This window comes from Chrysochloris asiatica, unplaced genomic scaffold (assembly GCF_000296735.1).
Source record: "Chrysochloris asiatica unplaced genomic scaffold, ChrAsi1.0 scaffold00103, whole genome shotgun sequence".
Lineage (NCBI taxonomy): Eukaryota > Metazoa > Chordata > Mammalia > Afrosoricida > Chrysochloridae > Chrysochloris > Chrysochloris asiatica.
In genome coordinates this window covers 8,440,291-8,458,333 of record NW_006408621.1, presented here as the reverse complement: position 1 = coordinate 8,458,333, position 18,043 = coordinate 8,440,291, and the positions used below count along the sequence as shown (strand labels likewise).

Here is an 18,043-nt window from a genome sequence, read left to right as displayed (position 1 = left end):
AAATTCGTAAAGAATAGAGATGATATTTGTATTTTTTAACATAATACAAGCATACATACATCCTTTGTTATGATTTTGTGCATTTTTACTAGTGATTTCTCATTTAGGTTGATAGGGTTTTTATAACCATCCTTTTATTTATTTATTTTTTAAATAATAGCTTTATTGAAATACATAATTCATGTACCATACAATGCACCTATCTAAAGTGTAAAAGACTTTATTTTGCTCAGATCAACCATAAACACTCAGCAGTCAGCAAATAAGTGATATTACATTAGCCAGATCTGTTGCACTAGATCTCTTTGAAGTGTTATCCTTTTGTACGTTGAGCAAAGATGTCAGTTTAAGGATTAAGGTGTGCCTGATTCAAGCCACAGTATTTTCAGTAACCTCATATGCATGTGAAAGTTGGACAGTGAATAGAGAATACTGTAGAAGAATTGATACATTTGAGTTATGGTGTTGGAGGAGAATATTAAAAGTACCATGGACCGCCAAAAGAACAATCTGTGTTGGAAGAAGTACAGCCAGACTGCTCCTTGGAAGCCAGGATGGCCAGACTTCGGTTTTCATACTGCAGATATATTATCAGGAGGGACCAATCTCTGGAGAAGGATATCAAGTTTGGTAAAGTGGAGGGTCTGAGAAGGAGAGGAAGACCCCCAACGAGATGGATTGGTGCAGTGGCAGCAGCAATGGGCTCAGGCTTAGCAACAATTCTTATGTTGGGTCAGGACCAGAATGTTTCATTCTGTTGTGCATAGGGTCACTATGAGTAGGTACCAACTTAGTGGCACCTAACAACAACCACAGCAACAGGCACAATAGGACATACAGAAAAGGTCCTTGCTCTTGAGGAGCTTATATTCTAAAAGAAATAAAATATGCCTTTTAAAATGGTATTTTTATTTGGTGTTTTCTGCAAGGTACTGAGAAAATATTCTGTAGGGTGAGCTGTGGGTATAAATTAGCCCCATCACTATTTAGAAAATAGAGACAGAGAAAAGCTTTAAAGGCTGACAGTCCAGCCCCAGGATAGGAAGGCCTTACAGGGAGAGATCTCATCAACTAAGGATATTTGCTGCAGTAAATAGTTTGAGGGAATGAGTTCATGGGATGCAAACAAGGAATCAGTGTCTCTTAGATATTGTGTGGAGCCCCAAAGCTCATGTGGCCTTTTCCCAAGTACATGGACATCAAGTAACAATAGTTGGTGACAAGACAGAATAAGGCTAAAAAAGGAAGGTGATCCTGTGCTCCTGACAAGTAGAATAAAAGGATCAAAACTGATGGTAGGCTATAAGAATGTCAAAAAGATTTTAAAAACCAAGTGTTTGGAAGCATAAAAACTTACAGTTTATGCTACCCAGTGTCCCAATGACCCAAGAACATTGTGGCATCCTAAGTTAGAAAATGCCATATATCAAACATTTTAATGGAACATAACCACTTTTTTCTGTTCTGTCTCCCTACAAAAATAGCAACCAGTTTTTGTGAGAGGTGTAGGGAGGGGGGAATGGGACATCGTTTGGAACAGTAGTAGTTATATTAGTATTTTTGTTATTATGGTAAACTTTGTATTCAAAGTTGTAAAAGCCCATTACTTGCCAAGAGGGAATAAGGAATAAATTTCCAAAAAGGTACAATTTCCTTTAGAGAAGGTTCAGAACCAAAAATCTAATTTACATGAAAAGCTGTATAGAAAAATATTTGAAAAGTCTATTCATAAAACTTTTATTCTACTTAAATCAACTTTATACATATCCTAAAACAGTTATGCTTGTATTGTTCATGAGAATTTCGTAAGTCATTAAACATAGATAGCTATCATCTCAAGATAGTTCCCTTTTAACTCTTCTTATAGCATATGCATAAGGAGCTCTAGTAGCATAGTGGTTACGAATCGGGCTGCGAACCTCAAGGTCAGCATTTCGAAACTAGCAGTTCGAAACTACCAGCTGTTCCATGGGAGAAAGATGAGGCTTTCTGCTCCTGTAAAGATTTACAGCCTCAGAAACCCTGTACAGGGTTGCTATGAGTCAGAACTGACTCCATGGCACATAACAACAATATAGCATATGCATGTTAGGCAAGTATCAAAATAAGAAAAATAAAATCACAAAAGTAAAACCCTAAGAAAAGTACATGTTTTTGTTTGTTTTTTTACTGCTGCACTTGATATACATGAAGTAGTATCAAGCAACTCACATTTACTGTATCTTTACTTGTACATTCATTCTTAGGTTTCCTAAAACATTTAAATGCAAATGAGTGTAGCAAAAATAATGAAAGGAAACAGCAGGTACCTTTACAAATAATGGACAGTGAACCATTTCTGCCCTTCTCTAGAATAAATTGTGTCATGATTGTCTAAAGGAACACTTCAGCAGCTGTATCCAAAGGTGGGCATGTTGACATTGTGTATTCCATAGATATCCTATGGATATTACATGTTGAACCATGTGTATCTGTTTCTACCATATCCTTGTAAGTCTTCCAAACATTAAAGTACCCACAATCACTACACCGGTGACTTAAACGCTTATTATCCCTTTTATTCCCTACCAGGACAAACCAATATGGAGCCAGTTTTGTTTGCTTAGACAGGGAAGCAGTTGTAACACTGTTCCTTGTGAAGCCACAATGTTCCAAAAAGTACTTAGCCAAACACTTACAACTGATATAAAAATTCTATATCCCCATATTGACCACTGCAAGATGAAAACAGATAACTTGGTGAATGTTAATTGGTTCTACTTTCCTAATATTACACATAAAAAAATCACACGAAAAATATAGAAATTCAAATAGAAGTGACATAAACCTGTCATAAATCATTTAAAAAAATTTTACTGTGTAAATTTTAGGATGAGACAGAACAAAAGTTGGTTAATTTTCCTTTCCTTCTGCTTCATCCTGTCTCCTTGGGTATCCAGTGTTCACAATGTCAAGTTGTTTCTCAGTAACTACATTATTAGTGTTCTGTCTTTATATGACTCTTCACTTAATGTATCAAATTAGCAATAGCTTCATTAAAAGCAGTCTTTGCAAGAGAGCAGGCTTTCTCCAGGGAGTTCTGAATCTTATAATAGAACAAGAAGTTAAGGGTTAGACCCAGTCTTATAGGATGTGTTGGTTGTATTTCCTTGTTACTGATTTCAAAAGCTTCTTGGTAAGCTTCTTATGACTGATCCACAATTTCTTTCTCAACAGTAGTAATCTATCATTTTCAAGTAGAAGACTTTTCTTCTCTATTTCTGAAACATTGGGGATCAAGAACTTTTCCAAAGACATAGTACATCATTGCAGATATCTCTTACCTTAGTCTCAGTTTTCTCTCTATATTCTCAAGCCGTCTTCTCAGTACCTTCCGTCTTTTGCTCAATACTTGAGACGACCCTCCAAGATGACCTACAGGTTCCTACAATGTTTTTATAAGCAACTGAGAGAAGATTCCTTTACTCTTTGGATAATGCAGCTCCTTGCTCAATTACAGACTTCATGCAGGCTCCCATGTCATCATATCATTCATTTGGCTCAGCCAGTGTGGCCTTTTGCACCAGCTCATTTTTACCCATGACTGGATGTTTTGTTCCTGGAGTAGGTGGTGGCAGATGGACGAGAATGGGGATTTAGTAATCTCTGATTGGCAGGATCTGCAAGGTTGAAACTATCCATTATTGGATTTCTTGACTGCTGTTTCAGTGAGTGTTTTTTGTGGATCCAAGCAAAATGAAAATCTTAGACAATTTCATTCTTTTCTCCATTTATCATGTTGTTTATTGGCCCACTTGTGAGAATTCTTACTTACCTTGAGGAGCAGTTCATACTGAAAGTCTTTGATCTTCATCAATAAATATTTTAAGTCGTTTTTGCTTTCAGCAAGCAAGGTTGTGCCATCTGCGTGTTCTGGAATGTCCTTTCTTCCCAGTGTTATCCATAGTGTGTTAACGATCCACACAATTAAATGCCTTTGCAGAGTCTATAAAGCAAAAGTGAATATCTTTGTGGTAAATTCTTCTTTTATGAAAGATCCGTCTAATGTCAGCAGTGATAACCCTCTCTTCACATCCTCTTCTATATCAAGATCAAGTTTCAAAGTCTCCGACATCCATTTTTGTGTTTCTTTCCTGCCTTTTTAGTGACCTTTTGCTTTGTTCATGTTTGATAGTCTTGATGTCATCCCACAGCTGTTCTGGTTTTCTGTCTTCCACATTTCAGCTATTATTTGGCTAAATAATGCTGCTGTGAACACTCGTGTACAAGTCTTTGTATGTTTACATTCTCCTTTTTATACCTTAGAGTAAAGTTGCTGGGTCATTTGGTAGTACTACATTTGTTCTTTTGAAGATCTTCCAAACTGTTTTCCCAAGTGGCTGTACCATTTACATTTCTCCATCAGTATATGAGAATTTCAGTTTCTCTATATCCTCACAATCCCTTTTCTTCTGTCTTCTGATTATAACCTTTTACTGACTATATATTGGTAAGTGGTTTTAATTTGTGTCTCCCTTTTACCTAATGATACTGAGCATCTTTTCAAGGGTTTATTGGCCATTTAATAGTTCATTTGTTTTTACAACAATAAACAGTGGGTTAGTTCTGTCATTTTGAGTTAGGATGATTTTTCTGCTAATCTTGAAAGTAGATTATTTGTTGAAATGAAGTTTTTTTCCAACTATATTTTATTTGAACCAAAAATGTAATTTTGGATGAATAGTTATAATTACCTAAGTCTAGTTCATTTAATTACTTATATATCTTTTAGAATTTCAACTACTTTTCTAATATCATAAAGGATGCTTACAGGATTTGTTGTTGTTAAGTGCCTTTGAGTCAGTCCTGATTAATAGGGGCCCTGTACAGGGTTTCCAAGGAGCAGCTGGTGAGCTTAAACTGCTGACATTGTGGTTCAAATTGACTTTGCAGTCCAATGCATTAACCCATGTCACCACACCAGGACTCTGCTTATAGTATTTGTTGTTGTTGAGTGCCATTGAGTCGGTTCCAATCCATAACGACCCTGCATAGGGTTTCCGAGGAGCAGCTGGTGAGACTGAACTGCCGACCTTGCAGTTCAAACGGCTTTGCAGTCTGATGCATTAAGCCATAGTACTACACCAGGACTCCAGTATCATTGTTGTTGAGTGCTGTCGAGTCGGTTCCGACCCATAGCGACCCTGTATAGGATTTCCATGGAGCAGCTGGTATGTTTGAACCACCGACCTTGCAGTTCAAACAGCTTTGCTGTCTGGCGCATTAACCCACAGCACCACATCAGGACTCCAGTATTATTGTTGTTGTTGAGTGCCGTCGAGTCGGTTCCGACCCATAGCGATCCTGTATAGGGTTTCCGAGGAACAGCTGGTGAGCCTGAACCACCGACCTTGCAGTTCAAACGGCTTTGCAATCTGAGGCATTAACCCTCAGCGCCACATCAGGACTCCCCCAGTATTACTAGTGGTGGTGAAATGTTTTTGCCCCTTGAATTTAAATTTACTGAAAAATTTTAAGAATTTGGTTTAACATTCCCTCTATATGTTGTTAGATGCCACCATTGAGGTAGTTGACTTATAGCAACCCTGTCTAGAGTTTCTGAGGAGTGGCTAGTGAGTTTGAACCGCCGACTTTGTAGTTCAAACCAACCTTGCAGTCTGGTTATTTATTTAACTTTTGTAACCTTTTGGGAATAAGGTTGAGGCATGTCCTTTACTCCTGGTTGCAAAAGTCTGGGTTTCCTAAGAAAAAGGATAACCCCAGGAAGGTTATCAATTTTCAAAATGAGGGAATTTAGCATTGACATAATACTTTAAAATATAGACTTTATGCAAGTTTTGTCCCAATAATATTTTGAGGTGTTTTTCTTTTTTCCTTAGGATACAATTCAGGATCACACACATTGCTTGTAACTATCATGCCTCACTTGCTTCCTTTATCTAGAATTTGTTTCTTAACTTCTTTTAAACTGATAAAATTATTTTAGAATAAAACATTAAATATCCAGTTGCTGTCAAATTGCCTTTAAGTCATGGTGACTCTGTGTTTCTGAGTTTAGCTGCATTTTCAGAGACTGATTTTTCACAAGTAGATCATCAGGCTTCTCTTACAAGATGACGCTAGATGGACTTGAGCTGCCAGCCTTTCAGTTAATAGTCAAGCATGCTAATTGTTTGTACCACCCAGGAACTTCAAAATATTAAAGAGTAAATTTTAAATCTCAAGTGGTCTAAATGATCTGTTTTATTGACTGACATACTTTTAAAGTGTTACTAAATTTTATGTTCTCTCTTTTTTTTTATTATTTTTTAAATTGTAATCAGTTTTGTAGTGGTGCCTAAATGAATAGTTGACCACCTACTTTGTGCTAGTATTTAAGGAGCTCCAATCTGTATAATGGAGTACTGGTGTGGCACTGTGGGTTAATACACTGGACTACAAGGTCAGTTTGAACCGCAAAATCACCTGCTATTCCTCAGAAATCCTGTTCAGGATCACTGTGAGTCAGAATTGACTCGATGGCACTTAACAACAACAGTGGCAAGTCTGTATATATAGCCCTAGTGGCATACTGGGTTATGCATTGGGTTGTTAAACACAGAGTCAGCGATTCAAATCCACTCGCCATACCGTAGGAAAAAGATGACGCTTTCTGCTCCTGTAGAGATTTACAGCTTCAAAAACCCCAAGGAGGGTCACTGTGAATCAGAATCAATTCCACCACACATACAACACAGTTTGTATATAAATGACAGAGACCATTTCACATTTTTAGGTATTAATAAAACAATACATGTCAAGATAGATTAGAATTTTGTTGTATATGAAGTTCTAGTGGATAAACCATTATAAAGGCAAAGTGTAATAACTAAGAAATCAGCAGGGAAAAAGTATTCCGAATTCAGGGAGAAGAGCTGAGCTTTTATGATCATGAGATTTGTGATGGTGAGAGGAGATAACCAGGAGAAAATTTCTGAAGAAGACAAATTAGTTTTGTGTCTTGGCTGCTTAATAAGTCAGAAAGTGTTTACATGGAGCCAGATTTTAATATTCGGAGTCCGGTAGAAGGGAAGCAACTCTAGATTAGAAGGGGATGTCATGGATTGAGTTACATGTCTCCCAAAAATGTGTGTCAACTTGGTTGGACCCTGATTTTCAGGGTTTGACAGTTATGTAATGATGTAATTTTGGCAGTTATATGATGATCTCCCATGATATGATCTAAAGTGGTCAGCCAGTCATTGTGGGGGGGATGAAGGTGGGATGCAATGCCCTTGCTCAGGTCATAACCCTGATCCAATGTAAAGAGAGTTCCCTGGGATGTGGCCTGCTTCACCTATTATTTAGAAGAGAAGCAAGCACAGAGAGAGTGACGTCAGTACCACTAAAAAGTAGAACCAAGAGCATTGTGTGTCCTTGGGACCATGGTGTATCTATCTCCTAGATCCAGGGGAAGATTGATACCAAGACATAAGAGATCTCCAAGGAACACAATGCTCACGCAATTTGAAAGGAGACAGAGATATTCCCCAGAACTAAGAGAGGAAGCCTTCCCCTAGAACTGTTATTCTGAATTCAGACTTCTAGCTTACTAAATGAAGAGAATAAATTTCTGTTAGTTAAAGCCATCCACTTAAGGTATTTCTGTTACAGCACCTCTAGGTAACTAAGGCAGGAGGTGAGCTGGGAGTGGTGAACTGAAGGCCTGTCCATCATGGAAAAAAGTCACATTGTATTCATTTGATCCCTACATAGAGGTTATTGCTCTTTGCAGTGAATTAATGTAGCCTGTTTTGTTTGGGATGACAAAAGCAGGCAAGGACAGAGAAAGGCAGAGCTTAGAAGTTGTGTATAGCTAGTGATAGTCCTCTGGTGAATTAAGATTTAAAAATTAATATTACTCTGTTCACTGTTGTTGTGAAGTGCTGTTGAGTCGATTCTCACCCATAGTGACCCTGTTTAGGGTTTCCAAGGAACAGCTGGTGAACTTGAACTGCCAACCTTGCAGTTCAAATGGCTTTGCAGTCTGGTGCGTTAACCCACAGCGCCATACCAGGACTTCATTCTGTTCATTAGGAGTCAGCAATTTCAAAAGGGATTGATCTATTTAAAATAATTATTAAACAGGTTTTTGTTATACTGATTAAGAAGAATTGATTATAGTACTGTGTTTTTAATATGTTGTTATTTTACTACAGCAATATTTACTTTGTTTTTAAGCCCTTAGAGATTTGTTTGATTCCATGGATAAAACTTCTTCTAGTATTCCACCCATTATTCTACTCCAGTTTTTGCATATGGCTTTCCCACAATTTGCAGAGAAAGGCGAACAAGGACAATATCTTCAACAGGTAATTAGTTTGAGGGTTTGTAGTTTTCATTTTATAATTAAAAACTTAGGTTTCCTATAGTTATTGCTATCACCATATTGATTGGCGTGTATTTGGAAATGAAAACAACGATCCATCCTGGTTCACATATAACCATTATCTCACTGTCTTTTCAATGGATTGTTGTATAGTTGATCATTCTACTTCTGTTTCTCTGCATTTTTTCCCCAATTAGCTCTCTTTATTCTTTTTTTTTTTTTTTAATTGTGGTAAAACATACAAATTTGTCACCTTAACCATTTTTTTTTCTTAAATGTTTTATTGTGAATTATGTGATAGTTTTTCTTAACCATTTTTAAGTATGTATAATTTCACTGATGAGTGCTGGTGGCGTTGTAGGAGAAATACTAGACAGCTAACCACAAGATTGGCAGTTCAAACATACCAGCCGCTCTGCAGGAGAAAGATGAAACTTTCTGCTCCTGTAAAGATTTATAGCCTTGGAACCCTATAGAGTCACTGTGAGTCAGAACTGACTCGATGACACCTAACAAAAACAACAGAATTCACTGACATTAGTTACAATCATAATACAGATCATCATCATTTTGTTTGGGATGATGAAAACCTCTATCTCTAAGGTTTTCATCATCCCAAACAAAAACTCAGTATTCTGAGCAGTTAACCCACCATTCTTTCCTACCTCTAGTCTTTGCTAACCCCTGTCAACTTTTGTCTCTATGCATTTGCCTATTTTAGATATTTTATGTAAGTGGGATTATGTAAAAGGGCTTTTTTGAAAAGCTTATGGAAAAATTCCATAATCTTTTACATTCCATTTCCCCACGAACTTTTTGAAGCCCCAGTGGACAGTCTTTGTTGGGCAGTCTTTGTCCTTTTGTGACTGACTGATAACTCAGAGTTCATTCATGATATACCAACTATCATTTCTTTTTTTATGGCTGTATGATACTCCATTTTATGTATATACCACATTTTGTTTATCCATTCATATGTTGATAGACACTTTTCTGCTGTAGTGAACATTGGTGTACAAGTATCTGAGTTCCTAACTTTAGTTCTTTTGGGCATACATCTAGAATCTAAAGTGCTGGGTCTTAATGATAATTGTTTTAGGTTAGTTTTTTTGTGATGAGTTAAAAGAAAATTTTTTTCTTTTTAATATTTAAAAAATATTTTTTATATAGCAATGTAGTCTTCTATCCTTTGAATTGATTATAAACCTGTATTTTAAATTTGACAACTATATATATTTTCAGCATTCTTATAATCTGGAAGTGAGTAAATAACATATTGAAAATTTTTATAATTCATGATTTTCTTTAAAGTTTTATTGTAGATTGACTAATAGTTTACATGGGAGAAGAGTGGTTTTACGATCATCCTATTGTATTTCATTTCATTGCACTAATTACGATCCCCTTCGTGCCCATCATTCAACGGTATTTGCTTCTGTTCCCTGTGTTGTTTTTTATTTATTTATTTTTTGGATGGACACAAAAAGCACATAATGATAATTTTTTGTTTAAATTTTGAGGAACTGCCAAATAGTTTTCCAGAGTAGCTGTACCACTTTATATTCCCATCAGCAATGCATGAGGTTTCTGATATTTCCACATCCTTGCCAAAATGTGTTATTTTCTATTTTGTTGTTTATTCATTGATAAAAGCCATCCTGGTATGTGCCGTTGAGTCGATTCTGACTCATAGCAACAATCCTATATGACACAGTAGAGTTGTCCCATATGGTTTCTTAGTAATCGTTACAGGATAGACAGTTTTCTGCCAGTTAATAGCCCAGCACTTAATCATTAGACCATTTAATAACAGCTCTTCTCAGCGCTGTTAAGTCAATTTCAAATCATAATGACCCTATCGAGTAGAGAAGAACTACCTCTTAGGGATTCCAAAACTGCAGCCCTTAGGAGAGAAGACTGTCACATTTTCAGCCATGGAGTGACTGATGGGTTTCAACTGTTGACCTTTTGATTAGCTACCCGGCATTTAAGCATTATACCACACACCTTCTTAAAGCCAACATAGTAGTAATGATTTGTATTTCTCTGGTGTGGTGCTGTAGGATAGCATTGGACTGTAAACCACAGAGTTAACAGTTCAAACCCTCCAACTGCTCCTTGGAAACCCTATACAGGGTTGCTGTGAGTTGAAATCAAGTCAGCAACACTTAATAACTAATAATGATATTTAGCATCTTTTTACGTTCTTATTAAATGATGAACTTTTATGAAATCGTATTTGAAGATTATATAGTTTCTTATTTGGCTTATTTTACGGAAGAAAACAGCTTTCTTCCCTAAACCCCCATAAAATCAAGCCCTCTGCCATCGAGTTGATTCTAACTCATAGCGAACCCTGTATAGAGTTTCTGAGGCTGTAAATGGTTACTGGAGCAGAAAGCCTTGTCTTTTCTCCTGTGGAGTGATTGGTGGGTTTGGACTGTCAGCCTTGTTAGCAGTCCAGTACTTATAGCACTGGCAGGGCTCCGTTTTCTGCCATAAGGAAACAGTTATTTTGTAAGAATTTTCTAGACCATACACCTTTATAGCCTTGCTTGCTTTGTTATTTTTAAATCACAGGATGCTAATGAATGTTGGATACAAATGATGCGAGTATTGCAACAGAAATTGGAAGCCTTAGAGGATGATTCTGTTAAAGAGGTAACTGAAATATATTTGCGATTAGAGACATTCTTTTGTTTTCCCTTCCCCCTAAGACTTTGATATAAATTCATTTTAATAGATAGACATGTACATGAGTATTTTTGATGCTCAATCCATAGTCAGAATTTGAAAATTGAGTTAAATGTATTTATGAAATGCAATCCATTGATGTCATTGAGCATCTGTATAATCTTTTGACAATGTGTTGATATATCTGTGTAAACTGAAATTGAAATTTTTATCTCGTTTTAATTTTTATAGACAGATTCATCTGCACCAGAAGTGACACCTTCTAAAAAGAAAAGTTTAATTGATCAGTTCTTCGGTGTTGAGTTTGAAACTACGTATCCTTATGAGTCAAGATTTACATGTACTGTACTCATAATTTACTAGAGATGAGTGGGGTGACAGATGGGTATGAAGGAAAGAAATTCTTTAGATGTTTTTATGCCTAAAATATATATAACCAAAAGTTTATAAGATCTATATATCTGGAAATTAATTGGGTTAGAAATTCAGAAAAATACACTCATTTGTGTGATCTTGAATTTAGATAAGTGTACACTTTTAGGATAGTTATAATTTTTTACTATAGACATCTTTAGTAGAATCTGCTTCACTAATTTCACCTCATAAAGAATTTTTAATTACATAAAACAGTGTATCAACTGAGCTGTGTACATGAGATTAAACCAATACATAGAACATGAATTTGGGGAATGTACTATTTTCAATATCATATGTCCAAAATTCCATTGTCACTGAGTTGATTCCAATTCATTGACCATAGAGGACAGAGTAGACTGCCCCATAGAGTTTCTAAGACTTTCTGGAAGCAGACTACCACATCTTACTCCCACAGAGAAGCTGATGGGCTTGAACTGCAGGCCTTTCAGTTAGCAACCAATCACTTAGAGCATTTAGATCATGGATAGGAACTTAGAAAATGTTTCTGTGGGTCATTAAGTCCATGCTTACCCACCAGCCACTTCTCAGAAAGACTATACAGGTTCTCCATAAGTCAAATTACACTCACTTAAGAGCAACAGTGAATAAGGAGGATCATAGAAGAATTGATGCCTTTGAGTTGTGGTGTTGGAGGAGAATACTGAAAGTGCCATGGACTGCCAAAAGAACCAATAGATCTGTTTTGGAAGAAGTGCAGCCAGAGTGCTTCTTGGAGGCTAGGATGGCTAAGCTTCGTCTCTCCTACTTTGGACATATTGTCCGGAGGAAACAGTCGCTGGAGAAGGATGTCATGCTGGGTAGGGTGGAGGGTCAGAGAAAAAGAGGAAGACCCCCAACGAGATGGATCAGCCAGGTGGCATCATTGATGGACTCAAGTGTGGCAGCTGTAGTGAGGTTGGCCCAGGATCGAACATTGTTTCGTTCTGCTGTGCATGGGGTCGCTATGAGTCGGTTCCGACTCGATGGCACCTGACAACAACAACAACAACAAGAGCAATAACAAATGTCAACTTAGACTTATTTAGAGTTCGTCATTTACAGCTTAGCCTTTTACACATATTCATTAATCATTGTTGCTTATAAAGTTGTTGGTAGGAGAATGAGCATTGTAAATAAACTGTATTGAATTGAATCACTTAGGAGACCAAGATATTTTAAATACTACTGAATGATGCAATTACTTTTAACAGCATTAGGAAAGCTTATTATATTCAGCATTATCTATCAAACCGAGTACCTGTTGGCGTATTCCTTATCATATTTTACAAAGCATGAAATGTACAGAATCTGAAGAAGAAGAAGTCACTAAGGGAAAGGAAAATCAGCTTCAGCTTAGCTGTTTTATCAATCAAGAAGTCAAGTATCTTTTTACAGGACTAAAACTGGTAAGAACAATTATATTCAGAAGCCAAATTAACCTCAACATAGTGCTTAATTTCATGGGCAAAAAATATGAACATGGTTTCATGTACTATTAAATATTGGCTTATCTTACTTTTAATTGATAAGGATGTTCCTACAGCTCAAATGATAAAAAGTAGCTTTGTGTTGTATCTGGCTTTATTTTATAGCTCACAATAAATGTTTGTTGAATAAGAAGTTTTAACTTTTTTTTACAGTTACTTTTTTTTTTTTTACTTGGACTTCTGATGTGGTGCGGTAGGATAAGTACTGGAATATGAACCCTAAGTTCGGTGGTTCAAATCACCAGCCACTCTCAGAGAAACTCTATACAGGGTTACTGTGAGAACCGACTCAACTGCACTTAAAAAACAACAACAACAGCATAACTTTCTTGGACTCCTGGTATGGTGCTGTAGGATAAGCACTGGACTGTGAACCATAAGGTCAGCGGTTCAAGCCCACCCACCAGTTGCTCCTCGGAAGCCTAATACAGGGTTTCTATGAGTTGGAACCAACTCGACAGCATTTAACTGTGACAACAACATAACTGACTTAAACAGTATTTCCTTAAGGCAAATTATTTAATTTTTCTATCTTTTTACATGAAAAGAGTCATTTAGAGGGTTTGGGTGAGAATTAATATTATGCTGTGACTGCAGACTTCTTGTTCCTAACCATGAAGAGTGCCCATGTAAGTTATTGTCTAGACCATGACATTTTTAAGAATTGTTGTTATTATGTGCCATGGAGTCGATTCCGACTCATAGCGACCCTGTACAGGGTATCCGAGGCTGTAAATCTTTACGGGAGCAGAACACGTCATCTTTCTCCCGTGGAACCACTGGTAGTTTCGAACTGCTTATTACCCTAAGGTTAGCAGCCCGATTCGTAACCACTGCACTACCGAGCTCCTTTTAAGAATATAGGTATATTAATGATTATTAGGCATGATGTGGAATTGTACTGTGCAGAAAGGCATGGAATCATTTTACTGTTGTACTCCAGGGCCTTGATATCCTCGAATTTAAGTGACTTGGTTTATGGCAGAGCCATAACTAGAGCTTGCTTTTCTCAGTATGCAGTCAGCATTCTTTTCTCCAAAGAAGTATGTGATGATGTGTGTCAGTTTCAACTCATGGCAACTCTGTCTAGGGTTTTTGAGGAGCTGGCTGGTCGGTTAGCAGCCTTATGGTTAGCAGTCCAGTGGTTATACTGCAGACAGACTCCACAAAATGTATACTTTTGCTCATTAATGAAATATAACAGTTTTGCTTGCTTCCTTATTAATTTGAAAAATTACTATATACAAAATATAAAGAAATGTGTGCATCTTTTGAAGAATCTTTAAGTTTGAACCATACTTTTTAATGATTTTCAAATTGTCGTTCACATGGTTTTACTGACTTTAGAAAGCACTGAAAATTGGGATTGCTTATTTTAAAGGTTTGTTATTATAACATGAAAATTTACAGAAAGGCCTGGAGACCAGAATCTAAAAATTTTTTTATTGGATCTTCTGTGTTCTCTGGGTGGTGGTTGGTGGTTGTTGTGTGCCGTGGACTCCGTTCCAACTGACAGTGACCCTGTATAGTGTTGTTGAGCCTAAAAATCTTTACGGAGCAGAAAGCCTCATCTTTCTCCTGTGGAACCGCTGGTAGTTTCAAATTGTTAACTGTAAGATGACTGATAAGTAGAGTTCTTTAAGGAAGCAAAGTAACTAAGCAAAAATCAACACCAGTGAGTTGATTCCTATTGATTGCAACCCTGTAAGGCAGAGTAGTACTGTTACATAGTGGTTTCAAGCCTGTAAATATTGTGGGAGCTGACTGCCACATCTTTCTCCTTTGGAGTGTTGAACAGAGTTTTGGGTTAGAAGCTCAGTACTTAACCACTGTACCACCAGGGCTCCTTAATTGATCAAAGGCAACAAAAAGCAGTGACCTAGTTGTATAGAAGTCTTATCTGAGGATGGGTTGATAGGCAGTGAAGATACATAGGAATGACATTAATAAACAAGGTCATCTTTTGCCAGGGAGCTCCCATCTAACGTTTGGGGTAAAGGTAGTGAGAGGATGGGTTGCTGAATGTAGACTTAAGAAGAGAGATGATGATACTGTGATATTGAGAATGGCAGTTTTGGTTAGATGATGTGGATGTGGTGTGGTGTATAATTACTTTTAAGGTAAGTTCATTTTTAAAGTACACAAAAACTAGCTACCTATCAAGAATTCCAAAGCATAAATCATGACCTACAGCTTTTTAGGGTGTCAACAAATGAAATAAAAGTGGTAACTATAACATGTGGAATGGATTATTTTAGCAGTGACTCTCCAGTATGCTGTTGTCTTCATAATCTGTAAAATTCTAGAAAAATGAGATAAACTTGGAAGTCCTAGAGATAAGGTAGAGGATTGATCTCCTGATAAGCTGTTTTTGTTAAGTGCCATTCATTGAGTTGAACCTTGCAGTTCAGAAATTATTTAAAATATACTTTTAGATCTGTTTTAATTTTATAGGAAAATTGATTTATAACATTGGGTTTATAAAAATTCCCTCTCTCTTTTTTGGGTTTTTTTTTTCACATTAATAGTGTAAGTAATAATCCCAATTCTTTCTTCCATACTTTCTAGCATTGCTCTTTTGCATTTAACCAGTGTGTAAGCTATAATTATGCACTGTGTTGTGGCAAGTCCTGGTGTGATGGTGGTGGTGGTTATGTGCCGTGGAGTCGGTTCCGACTCATAGCAACCCTGTCTAGGGTTTCCAAGGCTGTAAATCTTTATGGGAACAGAAAGCCTCATCTTTCTCCACACTGAGGGTTAATGCACTGGACTGCAAAGTCATTTAAGCTGCAAGGTTGGTGGTTTCAACCCTATCCAGGGTTGCTGTGGGTTGGAACAGCCTCGACAGCACTCAACAAAAACAACAACACTTGTGGCTAATGTTAACCTGAACTGTTATTTGTTAGATCAGTTAAGAATAAGAAAAAAAAAAAAAATTATTTTGCTTTTATTTCTTAACCACACTATCCCATCTTTTATGAATTCAAGTTTCTGACCTATCTCATTTTCCTTCTCTCTTACCTTACTTTAACATATTTTGCAGATCTATTGGTTGTCAGTGATTCTGACTCACGGTGACTCCATGTGTGTCAGAGTAAAACTTTGCTTTATAAGGTTTTCAGTGACAGAATTTTGAAAATAGATTACCAGAATTTTCTTCCCAGGTACCTCTTGCTGATTTGAACCTCTAATCTTTTGGTTTGCAGCAGAGTGTATAAACCATTTGCACCACCTAGGCACTCTCAAGGCAGGTTTAGTGGCAAATTTGTTGTTGTTAAGTGCCATCGAGGTGGTACCGACCCATAGCGACCTTATAGATTCCCTCAATTTTTGTTTGTCTTGAGAAACACTAGTTCTCCTTTACTTTTTTTTTTTTTTTTTGTGTGTGTGTGTGTGTGTCTGGAGCCTTATACTACTCTAATGATGGAGGAGGTAGGAAGACAGGAAAAAAAGAAAGGCACAAAGACTACATTAATGCCATTAATGGACAACTCAGCGAATCAAAGGCTAAAGACAATATTCATTCCAAAAAAGTCATACATGTCTTAGCTTAGTACAGCTGTCTATTTTAATTTTCATTTTTTTAAGTATGAAGCAGAAACATTAGGTTTTCGGGGGGTAGCAGAAAGGAAGTGACTCCAATTTTATCTTTACATATTCTCCCTCCAGATAGTTCTGCAGATATCAGATCTCTTAGTTCATGATGAGGGTCCTTTTCATTCTTGTAAAGGGGTTGGTTCTTTAAACATGCGGAGCCTAGAACTTTCAGGATGGTTCTCGTCCCTTGCTTTAAATATTGTGGACTAGAACGGCACCCACTTTGCTAAAAACTCTACATCAGTGTCCCAGGAGGTCTGAGGCTCTGCGGGTTCCTCATGAAGATTTAAAGGATGGCGTAGAAGAACTTCTCCCTGAATGGGTTTTCTGGTCTCCTTTAATTTTTTTTTTTTTTTTAATGTTTTATTGTGAATTATGTGATAGTTTACATGGGAGAACATTAGTTTTTCATTCATCTTATCGTATATCGTTTCATTGCTATGGTTACAATCCCCTCCATGAATCATCAACTAACCAATGGGTATACACTACAAGCCTGCCCCCCATTCGTCAGCACACAGCCCCTTCTCTGTCTCTGGGTCTGAAGTCCCCAGCTGCTCCATCTCTTCACATCATCTTCTCTGCCTCCATCTCAGGCATCACTGCTTCTCTGGGTAGGGTGCCGCTCTCCACTCTTCTCCCTTGATGGTCCCAGGGACCTCAGCTCCTAGACTGAAAAGTTAATCACTCCCCTTTTTGCTACAAAACGTCTACCTTTACATTTCCAGCCCTCACAATCTGTCCTGATAACAATTATTCACTATTGTATCACAAGAGACCCATCCACATTTCATTTCATCAGCCCCGCCTAGACAGATTGTATACTATTCAGTGGAGATTCTGCCTTCCTCCATGCTCTCTGAATCTAGGTTCCCTCTTGAAAGCTTGTAACCCAGTCACTATTTTGGGTAGCCAATGCCCAAGTTGCCCATCCCTGTCTCCTCTGTATGGAGGGGGTGGGATTGATCCTTGCTGTAAGGATTTGTTCCCTCTTTTGAGCTGCATCCATAGGTGTAGGTCAAGTTAATCAAATTGTATCAGATTACTTTTTTTATCCTCTTTTTCTTCTGGTTGAGGTCTGATCATCCAGTCATTGAAGCCAGGTCAAGTGGGTACTATCTGCACGTATGGGTGTTCTTGTGCACATGCCCTCTCTTCTTATCAGCTGGATGCTGCAATGGCCACTCTAGTCCTCTGTGGCTGTCACTGACTCTGGGCCCTAGAGTCCCCAGGTCTTGCCACACTGCTGGGCAACCAGTTCTCCACCCGGGTTCACAGACGTCTATAGTCTGCTTTACTTTTTTTTTTGTTAATTTAAGGTTTTTATTGTGGATTGAGTGAAAGTTTACAGGGCACATCATCAGTTTCACATTCAACAAGTCATATAACTTGTTTCATTACATTGATTATAATCCCCTCCATATACCATCAGTTAAAAGTATTTCTCTTTATCCACTTTAGCTTTTTTTAAAAAACACAC

At 37.3% G+C, this 18,043-nt stretch overlaps 1 protein-coding gene across 3 annotated transcripts in view; it reads left to right on the top strand.

Annotated features, from left to right (window-relative positions):
• The window catches only part of USP14 (ubiquitin specific peptidase 14 (tRNA-guanine transglycosylase)), a 99,927-nt gene that overhangs the window by 28,298 nt on the left and 53,586 nt on the right, over positions 1-18,043 (top strand). For all 3 annotated transcript variants that reach the window (XM_006867282.1, XM_006867283.1, XM_006867284.1), the window contains 4 exons: positions 8,221-8,351; positions 10,949-11,029; positions 11,294-11,376; positions 12,771-12,885. In XM_006867282.1, coding sequence (XP_006867344.1) covers positions 8,221-8,351; positions 10,949-11,029; positions 11,294-11,376; positions 12,771-12,885 — 410 coding nt within the window. The remainder of the gene's footprint in view (positions 1-8,220; positions 8,352-10,948; positions 11,030-11,293; positions 11,377-12,770; positions 12,886-18,043) is intronic.